This window comes from Ostrinia furnacalis, unplaced genomic scaffold (assembly GCF_004193835.3).
Source record: "Ostrinia furnacalis isolate ACB-3 unplaced genomic scaffold, ASM419383v2 OfSCF0780, whole genome shotgun sequence".
Lineage (NCBI taxonomy): Eukaryota > Metazoa > Arthropoda > Insecta > Lepidoptera > Crambidae > Ostrinia > Ostrinia furnacalis.
Window position 1 is genome coordinate 228,360 of NW_021131019.1, and position 12,036 is coordinate 240,395.

Genomic DNA, 12,036 nt, shown 5'->3' on the forward strand with positions numbered 1-12,036 from the left:
ATATGAATTGACATAAGATGAAAACTTTATCAATAGACTATCCTTATTTGAATTTCATGACACTTCTTCTTCTTGTAGTGTCGACAACAAACCTACACAGCGTCAGCCCAAAACTCCGCCACAAGAATAGCGTAGTCAGTAGCCTTCATTTAATCTTCCTTCGTGCAGTTGTTTGGGCACCCAGGGCACGATATCACGCGCTTCGTCGACTGGAGAACAAAACCACACTTGCACTCCAAGTTTGAGTCATCCAAGAATCCCCACCCGAACAACTGATCTGAATGATATAAATGATGAATCAATTTTATCGACATCGACACAACTAGCTGCCCATCACTAATAGTACACCCTTCCGTCGCCACAATCAGAGCCGATAAGTGTCTGCTCTTTCACCACAAATGGGCAGAAAAACCTGGTTACTTCTCAGCCCAAACCCCCAGTTTTACCATGACCCACTTTGGGCAAACTACGAGCTGGCGATAAACGAGGTAGGCGCTAACAGCTAATGGTAGTTCCTTCTTTGATAAAACTTGCCATTCCAAACTTCATGTTCAGCAAAGTTAGCCATTCATTCTCAGAAGAAAAAATATACTTTTGTATAAAACATTCTACGAACATTGTGGAAATAGTTTAATGCGCACTGACCGAGTTAAGTTATTTTCGTGAAGTTTTGGGACAAGATCGGTGTTTTTGTAAAAAGCTTGTTTTTATAATTTTTATGCAGAACAAAGGTATTTGACCACACCACACCTGATGTTAAGCGAGGTGCAGTCAGTTTAACCATCACCTTGAAGATACTTTATTTTTCTGATGAATTATTTCGTTGCCCCTGAAATTTTCTACTCAGTTTCAGAGTCTGTTGTTGAACTATAACCTTAAACTATGCGTTCGACAACCCACACGGCTGGTGAGTGGTACCTGCATCGATAATATCGCACACAACATTCGAGGCAGTAAAGTAGAAGTTATAGAATTAGCTCTATCTGATCATACAGCACAAGTCATTAAGTGTCCTGTTAAGAGAACATGCTCTATTTCTCATTGGTTTACCGAGAGACGAGATTATAGTAAAGAAAATTTACTCAAATTTAACAAGCACCTCAGGAGTCTATCGTTTCGTGACGTGTTTGAGTCTTCTAATGCTCCCGAAGCTTTTAAGGCATTTTATGATATCTTTAAGCTGTTGTATGATCTCTGTTTTCCGGTTGTTAGGTTTAGAAACTCAGTAACAAGAAAGCAAAGGTGGATATCTAGCGGCATACGGAAGGTCTGTAGTCGCAAACGTGATATGTTATGGCATTATAGACTACATCCCAGTAAAGAAAACTTAAATAATTTTAAACAATACTCAAAAAGACTTAAGAAAATTATATCACTAACAAAAAAGGCACAAAACAATTATTACATAAATAACGCGAAAAATAAATCAAAAGCAACGTGGACAATCATAAACAAAGAAAAAAGACGCTTCCCTACCGAGAGTATTTCAATTAAGCAAAATGATCGAGTAATCAACGACCCAAAATTGGTAGCGGAAACTTTTAACAACCATTTCATAAACCAAGTTGCTCCTCTATGTAAGCCAAATAATAAAATAATACATTGTGTCAACAACAAAAATAATAGATCCTTCTTTATGGTCCCAACTATCCCATACGACATCGGCGTTATTATAAAGTCTCTGAAAAACACTAATAGTTGTGGGTATGATGGGATTACTACTAAAGTCGTGAAATACGTTGCACCAGCTATTGCATCCGTACTTAGTCACGTTATAAATTTATGCATTCAGAATGGATACTTTCCTAACGAATTGAAGATATCGGTCATTAAGNGAGAATAATCACGTTCTTTTTTTAATCTAGACGAACGCCTGGTCACCTTAACTTTTAACACTGCACTGATAATCACAAACTAAGGCAAAAATAGATGGCAAAAACGGTTAGAACGCGTGGTCAATCCCACTTCTGATCTTAAGGATCAGAGGTGAGAGTGCTTTTTTAAAAGTAATGAGCGGCACCAGCAAATATCGATTTATAAAATAACCGAAAACAATAATTCCACAAATCAAATTAACGTAATAAAGAAATATGCCTATGGCAGAAATAATGATCTAGGTCACCAATTTGGTTTCAGGAAAAACAAAGATATTAATATGGCAATATACAACTTGATTAACCAAGTACTTACTTGCATGGATAGGAAATTGCCCGTCACAGCAGTATATATGGACATGACTAAAGCCTTCGATCATTTGGATCATGTCATTCTGCTAAAAAAATTAGAGCTTTATGGTATAAGAGGTAATAATAAAAAAAATAAATAAAATAAAAAGTATTTATNTTGGATTTTTTGACGTCTTATTTAACTAACAGATACCAAATAACCAGTATTACTAAAATTTGTCCTAAATTAAAAATAGAAAAATGTTTTTGTTCTGAAAGAAAACTGGTAAAGTATGGAGTCCCCCAAGGAAGTATCCTTGGACCATTACTTTTCTTGATTTACATTAATGACATGCCTAAAGTTACAGATTACTCAATGACCCTATTTGCTGACGATAGTACAATATTATTTACTGGAGATAAATTAGAATCCTACAAANGACGGATTTCATACATTTCCTGTAACATATATACACACTACAAAATGACTCTGTCATACATGTTTCAGCTAAAGGACGCTCACTACTGGACAAGGGCGCCTTCTCCAAAGATTTTCATAATCGCTGTCTTGCGTTGCTCGTATCCACAGGATTTTTGCAGGTACGAGTACATTCATGTTTTTAACAAAGACTTTCCTATTTACTTGATAACTAAGGATTCAACACCATATTTATCCTACAAATCTGACATAAATATGACACTTTCTAATGTAATTGAATGGCTTATTTCAAATAATATTAAAATAAACTTAAGTAAGACGCATATCATGACATTTAAACAATACACAAATAAACTAAATCTGGACATTAAATTTAAACAAACGAAAATAGAAGAAACCGACAAAACAAAGTTCCTAGGTCTTTGGGTGGATAATAATTTGACATGGAAATTTCAGACAGAAACAGTGTGCAAAAAGCTAAACAAATATTCATATGCTTTATATAGACTTGCCCGACTCGTTAATCAACCCACTGTTTTAATAGCATACCACTAGAGATGGGTTATACTAGGTAAATTTGATACTAGGTGCACCTATTCCAAGTATTTATTAATACTTGATCCAAATACCTATTCCACCTAGTACGTAGTAATTTACCATACTTGACGNTGTTTCTCGTCGTCGGTGTCGCCGTTGTTGTTGTCGCGGTCCTGCTTGTCCTTGCCGCCGTTGTTGTGTGTGTCTTTACTGCTTGTGTCTTTTGTTTTTGCTACAACACACGAAAAATCAATTATTTGTTTGTTTTATTCGGCTCTTCAATGATTATAAAACACAGGGTGACATACGAACCAATCACAGAGCACTATCCAACGCTGTGCGTTCGATTTTCTGCTTTACTAAGCAAGCATCGTTTGTGAATACAGGCGTAAGGCTGAGTTGCACCATCTTACTTTAACTTTAACAAACGTCAAACATCAAACATACAAAAAGCACCGGTTATTGTAACAGTAACGGTTAAAGTAAGTTAGTGAAACTTAGCCTAAATTACAAATAAGTAACCAGATGGCATTCATTAATGTCATAACAATTGATTACCTATTGTGTCTAGATTCGCGGGCCTTGAAGGATTAAAAAAGCATCAGAATTTTAAGACCAATTAGTTCTCAATGAAGTTTAAGCTAAGGGTAGTGTTTTTTCGGAAGTAGTGCTTTATAATTTTGCGAGCAAGCAATTATGTTATGAGCAGGAAGCATGATCGGTGTATTTCAGTCTTTACACGTTTAAAAACGCACGCCTTTGCTTTAATGATAGAATGTAACTACATTTTGGTAATGGATTGGCTGGCAGTTTAACGAATGAAAAGTCAATTACGAGGATACTTTAATGATTTGTTTGTCACAATTACATGGCTTGTTTCACTCACGGGAAGTGAGGTTTACTGATGGTTTTGGTGATTGATTACTTTTAGCATTAATTATTATGCACACTTTTCGGTAAAATTTTGTAGAAAGTAAGGTTGTAACTGTATATAATATTACAGTGATTAAAAAATTATTACGCTGGCATTATTAAGCTTAAGGATTTTATATTTATTGTTGTAGTCACAGTCAAATTAAGTCCTCACTGCAATAACGCGATACTCTCCAATTTACCAGAGGCAAATGGATTAGGTCTACAATGCCCACGTTAGCTTGATGGGTTGGATAGGGTTACTGTAATATTGTCGCGGAAGTCTAAGACTACCCCTTACGGCCGGACACTCGCGAAACCTCCACTTGGGCGATGACGGAACACCGCGGAGGTTTTAGTGGGTATACCAGCGACAATAATTAAGTTTTAATTTGTAATTTTAATGTGTTGTGCCAAATAAAAAAAAATATTTATTTATTTTTTTACTATAGTCTGGTCGCTGAGCATGTAGAATTTTGTCCAATGACCCCAAGCTACCCATCCTTATCGCTCGCGCGTAATTATATTGCTGTCGCGCTCGCACACTCACTGCTGCCGCCCGTCTCACAGTCGCGACCAGGCTTTAGTCACCCGGCTGTGTTGCGGCTTGTGTAACATAATATAAGGTCAAATACCTGCCTTGTTATGCATAAAAAAATCCACAGCAGGAGGACGACGAGGTGAGGCAAATGGTGAATATATTGGCCTACACCCCCCATGCTGGCCAGATGGTAGAAGCACTAATACCACAGAATAATAATAAGTACTACGTACAGAAGTTTTACTTCGCGAAGGTATTTAAAAAATGTATGCTCAATGTCATTAACAATATGGTGTAATTTAGCTTGTCTCAAGAGTCAAGCACCATTTTGTTGACAAACGTCAGTGATCGGCACTGCGCCGAAGCTATAGGGCTGACTTCAGTAAAATGATGTGACGTGAGGTGCCAAACTGCAGAAAATGGCGGAGGAAATTTACATGATTTAGCATGAATTATCATGAATAATATTAACTACTTATTTACCTCTCAGTGTCTTGAGGCAACTTAAAAAAGTACATTCTGTGTTTTTATTATTATTTAGGCAGTTGAATACTGCACAGTATTTAGTACACCATTTTCTTTATTTTCTTCCATCATACACAAGAATACGCGTGCGTGAGTCAATGCTCGCTCGTATGTGAGGCCTTGTCAAATAGTAATCCTGTAGTGGGCCATCGTGCGTGTTTTGTTTTCGATGTAAACTCGTGGAGATGAACAGGCCTGCTAATACTTACCACTATGCGCCTTGTTGGCGGCGAGCTTGGGGTTCCTAACATCAGAGGTCTTGCGTTGCGAGGTGGTCGCGGTCCGCTGTGTGGTCTTCTTGGGGTCCACGCGCGCGGTCCGGGGATTGTTGCGGGCTGACTTCATGGCGGGGGGTCCTCTGTGGGGGTCACATGATAGGGCGAAGTTTAATAATCTGGTGTAGTCGAATGTCAGACAGATAATTTTTCAGAGAAGATTTTTTCTGTAATCTTGAAGCCACAGCAGGTAGGCCAATTTAGTAACTACTTCAAAAATTGTTAAGGACTAGAAATGTCAGTCGAGGACTCTTGATTAAAAAGTCCCTCTATCATGAATCAAAATCTGTAGAACAACTAACTTCAATATCTGTATAAATACAGTTACTAACTTGTGTTCGACGCTGGTGGGCGGGGGCCACGCGTTGGGGTCCCGGTCAGGCGGCGGGGGCCATATGTCGGGGTCGATCTCGTGCGGCGCCGGCGCCCATATCTGGTCCCGCGTCGGCAGGTCCTCGTAGTCTGCAACAAAAGCATAATCAATGAGTCTTTAGGGGACTTGGCCCACTTTTAGCTTGGCCAACGGGCCAAGTCACTGGATTGAATTTATAAATACTTTTTCTCCTAGTAACTCGCTCCGGCGAACTCTGTTCCGCCTTAAAGGCAATAAATAAGCAAATTTTTCCTTATTTGCTCACCGTTTAGACCTACTCTGGACTACGACAAACATTTTAACACCAAAATCAGCTCAATCGGCCCAGCCGTTCTCGAGTTTTAATCAGACTAACGAACATCAATTCATTTTTATTTATATAGATAGATTAAACACCAAATCAACAAAAATCTACTCTGGAAACTTAGAGTGGGCCCAGCTACTGGAAGAAAAAGTTTACAAAAATTTAATCTAGGGACATGGCCCGTAGGCCAAGTCACTGGAAGACTCCAAACAATTTCTCTGCCTGCCCTGTCAACTTTTGTTTTTTTGTGCTATATTGAGGCGGCGCACTGTAGCGGACGAGGCGAAGAAGATCGGCAAGACCTGGAGCGAGATCAAGCGAGAAGCTCAAGACCGAACGAGATGGAGGACTGTTGTGGACGCCCTCTGCCCCATCTAGGGGACATAGGACCATAAGTCAAGTGCCATATTGACAGTTACATTGTATACCAGAGGTGGCGAACCAACGGCACGCGATAATATACTTTGGGCACGCTATCGGTTGGATAAAAGTTATTTGTCATCTAATAGCAACAACCGAGGCAACAGAAGTCACACTAATGCTACTTTAATTAGACGTACAAATGATAAATGTATTACTATGCCGTGCAACGTGCTAAGGAAAGGAGAAGAATGAGCCAAATTTGACACGTTTATGTGAAATAGTTTTTGAGTTATGAGGGGGTCAAAAGTGGCTCCAATTGGTTCGTGTATTACACACGATGGCGCTTGCCGGTTTAGTTACATGAACTTGGCTTTGACACGCTGCACAGTGTCTAGATACTTTAGAAACTGGGACACCAAAAAACGGCGACGGTATGGATGCAAATACATGTGGGCACCTTATATCAATACATATTATTCTAGCAAACATTTGCTGGCTATTGAAAAACGTCCGTAAAAGGATTTTCTTCCAAAGTAAGGGAATCTAAAAACCTGTCAAACTTATAGTAATCAATACAATAAGTAATCAGTAGAATCACAACACAGTAAGTACCTACTTATACACATCAAAAATACAATACACACAAAGTTGGTATTGAAATTTTTTCCACATACGACTTCCAACTTTAATAATATAACACAGAGTTTATTGCACTCTGCTTTATGGATATCGTTCCGTTTTTAATGTGAACGAACTTATGTGACATTCGGTTGTGAACCAATTAAATACCATGTCTGGGCTATTTTCAAACCGCTATTAGACATAATCAATATGTTAGCAATTTGGAAACATATGATCCCAAGCCAAAGTTCGATAAAGTTGATATTGAAATAACAAGCTTTTTAAACTCGAATCTTTTATGTATCTATTTAATTTTAAAATAAATATAGTATCGCAATGCAAAAATACACATTAAGACATTCGCCAGTAAATCAAAACCTATAACACTTCTAGTTGACCTCGTATCATGAATTTGGCAAGCAAAACTCACAGCACAAATATAGGAATAAGTCCGAATATGGTAGATTTATTAACTCTAAATATTTCTAGGTCAGGGACTCCAGGAGAGACAGAATTTGGTAAAGAAAGTTTTAGAAAAGGGTACTTGCTGAAAAAAAAACTAACCAGATTGAGGGAGAATGCGTGTATAAACCACGTAAGAATCAGCTTTCTTTTCTTCCTTTACCAAAAAATTAGACATGTAAGTTAAATGAGACTTGCCATTCGTTTAAAGCTACACCAATGATGAAGGATCAAACGATACAATCAAGCTTACGAAACCAAGTAGTATGAAACTAACAGAAAAATTAATTCTTTCAACATCAGGAAATATGATCAATACCGTATAAAGATATACCGAACAGATCGGTGTCGTTTCAATATTCAGTAGAAAGCAATAAAGCAGTAATTACGGCAAGGTGTGAATTTAATCAATATGATGGAAAGCCGATTTGTACGCTATCTACGAATTGGCTTCGCTCGATTACGTGTGGATCGCTGCGTTACTTACGTAAAGCCAAAAACTCCTGCAGGGTTGTCTATTTGGACCACTAACACCTACAATTTTCTAGTCCTAATAGGACTATTCAGTACATAGACCCTTTCCAGATAGTTTGACCTACCACCACTACGGGACAACATATATGGGCTGGTGCTGAGAAGTGGGGAAGTAACTCGTCACTCGTCTGGCGGAAGAACAAAGTCAACTTTGTAGGGTAGGGTGTAGACATTCACAGGATTTTACAAAACTCTACCCCTAATGGGGTAAAAGGGAGTCCACGCGTATTATGAAGTCGCGGGCGGCCGCTAGTTATTCAATGTTTTGCAAATGGCTTTATTAAGATCAGTTTATGCTAATCGTATGCACGAAGCTGGAATTACACCTGCCTTTACAAAGCTGGTTTTATTACAAGAGCCACTTAAAGCAATGTGACATAAAATTGATAAAGGTTTCTTAATACTTAACAAATTGCATTAATACACGTTTTAGTAATAAAACCTTTGAGTCTACTCAAAAACCACAGCTTCGGTACAATAATGTTTCTTAGAATCGTTGGCAATAGAAAATGATACTCGAGCGCTAGCAATAAACATAGTACCTAATAGTCGTTTTACAAACTTGTTGTTATGTAAAAAAACATAAAAAAACTTAAGTTGCCACCCCTGACTTATCGACGCGTCGCTTATTGTAGCGTAAGCGAAGTGACACCTAATCCACCGGCGTTTTACGTTAGTCAATGGTAACATTGGTAACTGGTATACGGTAAATGTTCCGTTAAATAACAATTCGTGTACCATGCCAAATGTTTTCCTAAAATTAATTTATTTCCTCATTAGATCACATATTTTATGTAATTAGGATATATTTAGCAAGAAAAACTTATGCTGTCGATTATTAAAAACTAGCTTTTGCCCGCGGCTTCACCCGCGTTAAATTTCGTTTGATTCTGGGTTATAAACAATAACACTGTAAAGTTTCATTAAAATCCGTTCGGTAGTTTTTGCGTGAAAGAGTAACAAACATCCAGACATCCAAACTTTCGGATTTATAATATTAGGAGGGTTTTGTGACAAAAAGAAGTCAGAAACAAGACTTGAGTGAGGATTTAGTGTCCATAACAGACTTTGGCCTGACAGACAGATCACCAAGCCTCCCCTCTCGATCATAATAATCACATTATTAAAATTTGTCAACGTTACGTTTGTATTTGGCTATCTTCAGAAAAGTAACCGTGTTTCTGGTTTTACCAAAGCGTGACATTAAATGAGGCGAAACGGTAATTAGTTCGCTATGTGAAATCAGCCTACTAAACTGACAAAATATGATACTAATTAAGTTTACGTACCTACTGTGTAAATATTTGAATGAAGTTCAGTAGGTTATCTCCATACATAATTTGGATTGGATACAGCACAATATTCAGAATAACTTTAAAGACCTCGCCTGATAGAGAGCATTGTGAAATGAACCTCAATTAATACGTCATGAGACAAATTAGAGTTCTAGTGACTGCATAAACGGGACTATTCCCATCTCTCGTTCCCACCGCTGCAACTCCTGTGTAGCCAGGATCTACAACTAGACCGCCAATAAAAACTCAACCAGTGAAGGTAAAGTTTGTTCCGAGGGAAAGTTAGTGTGACTTCATGAGAAAAGTATTTTTTTTCCTCAACGAAGAAGCTCTTGGCCTGCATCTCTCCTAATGGAAAGTGATGATAAGGTATCCAAAGGTATTATTAACAAATCATTTTGGATTATGAACCCTTAGCAGTGCTGTGAACCTACCGTAAATATTTATACTGTGGCTTCTTTACATAATATTAAAAATGTTTGTACAATAAACATTAATGTAGTGCAGGTCGTTAAACTGATCTAACCTTCTGAAATCTAATTATGTAGTTGCTTTGTTGTCGCTCTTGAAATAATACTTTACTGGAATATAAAATGCGGGTTTGTCTCAACCAGGATGTGCAAATTAGCGTCTTGAGCTGGTGGTTAATTAATGAACTACTGAGCCACAGTTTAAAGAAAACAGCCATATAATTATGGTAATAGTACTCAATTTTCAAAAATTGTGGGAATTCTATTATTAAGTACCAATTATTACACCAGTTATGTAATATAATTATTATTATTATGCCAGCGTTAAATAATAAAGCTATTTAGATAGAGATAATATTAAATTATTGTTACATAAATAGAACCGACCCGATTATTTACGCGGAATGAAATAAGTTTAATTACATACCGACCGACCAAATAAATTCGACCTGAAAACGATTACGCATATTTCTTATCGAGCAATGCCCTACTAAACTTCAGCCGACCGTTTATTTTCTGAAAAGGTAGTGTGTACTGATTGCATACAATCAAGGTATGATTAAAATAATACTAGGACACGTAAGAGCTTAATGGGTAAGATAGACAGTTCCTCTGTGGTTTTAAGGGAGATTCCGTGTGAAGCTCGCTTCCACCAAGCTGATCATCACTTTCTATCAGATGAGATGCAGGCAAAAAGCTTTCTCGTTGTGGATTAAAAAAAAAACAGTTGCCTTCTGGATAAAATGATTTAAACCAAGTACAGCTGATTGAATAGTCTGTTCTCTTTGGCTTATAAGGTGTATGTACGTCATTGTGGACATGTTAATCGACTCCGGCCTTCGCTTGGTGCCATTTGGTGCCCGATAAAGGCTGATACAGACCATTATGTCATCGGTGCCCGACACAATAGACGGCGGAAGGGAAAGGTCTCATCGAATCATTACCGAAATTTAATTAAAGATTTTCGGAAGGAATGACGGTTGGTTTATTCAGAACAATAGCCGAGTCTCGGCTGGTACTGGGACTGAGACTGACCAACCGTTAACAGTTACTTATTGGATTTTAGGCCCCTCCTTAAAATAATGACGACGATGATTGTGTATTTTTTATGACAGTCATAACTGAAACGTATGTCGACCTGGGATTCAGACGTGGGTGGTGTTACACAATAAGTGACTCGTGATTGTCACAGTCTGCAATTAGTAGTAAGAAGAACGGTCATCTGTGACCCAGGCCCGACAGAAACGAGACATATCTCAGTTTTTTTGTCACGTCTTAATTAGTTAAATTATATATTTTTTATATTCGAAATCTATGTATAACACCAAAATATTACCCTTTGTTTTTGTTCAGGCGTTATACAAAAACTCATACAAAATGCCTATTTATCACCAAAATTGGTAAATGTATGTACCTAAATGTCTTTTACAGCTGCTATGGAATGTATCTAGGTGACCTGGAGATACAGCCGGATTATACAGGGTGGAAACGATAAGTGATCTCACTCGATTATTTCTAAACTATACAAGATATCGAAAAACTAGTTAATGATTCTGAAAGTGCTTCACGAGCTCTTTCAAATGGTACCAAATAATAGGTTACAGATTATGTAAGCTGCTAACATAGAATTTTTGAATTTTGTAACTTCTCGTTTCCACCCTGTATAATCCGGCTGTATCTCCTGGTCACCTAGATACATTCCATAGCAGCTGTAATAGACATTTAGGTACATACATTTACCAATTTTGGTGATAAATAGGCATTTTGTATTAGTTTTTGTATAACTCCTGAACAAAAACAAAGGGTAATATTTAGGTGTTATACATAGATTTCGAATATAAAAAATATATAATTTAACTAATTAAGACATGACAAAAAAACTGAGGTATGTCTCGTTTCTGTCGGGTCTGGGTTTTTTTTGTATGGGGCGTGACCGTTCTTCTTTGTGAGAAAAGAACCGTTTAATGTGGGATAAATAACAGCAGATTTTTATGAATAGGTCTGAACAAATAGCTAATTAAATTTGCTGTAACAATGTTGATGTTCGTCGGCTGACCCAAATTAGATGGTGGAAAAATAACAACAATTCAGTCTCAAGCGTCTCCAGTAGAATTAAAAATTTGAAACTAGTTTTCAAGAACCAGTTCAACATAACTTGTCACTGCCTTCAGTGCGAGGAGCACCCAACAGCGTGTGACCGTTTATAGTAACTACAAGATT

At 37.5% G+C, this 12,036-nt stretch overlaps 1 protein-coding gene across 1 annotated transcript in view; it reads right to left on the reverse strand.

The window, feature by feature from the left end:
- Window positions 1-12,036, reverse strand: part of Kat60 (katanin p60) — a 144,645-nt gene that overhangs the window by 122,442 nt on the left and 10,167 nt on the right. Inside the window, exons 3-5 of the mRNA XM_028300666.1 lie at window positions 5,727-5,856; window positions 5,329-5,477; window positions 3,274-3,373 (exon numbers count right to left, since the gene is read on the reverse strand). Coding sequence (XP_028156467.1) covers window positions 3,274-3,373; window positions 5,329-5,477; window positions 5,727-5,856 — 379 coding nt within the window. The remainder of the gene's footprint in view (window positions 1-3,273; window positions 3,374-5,328; window positions 5,478-5,726; window positions 5,857-12,036) is intronic.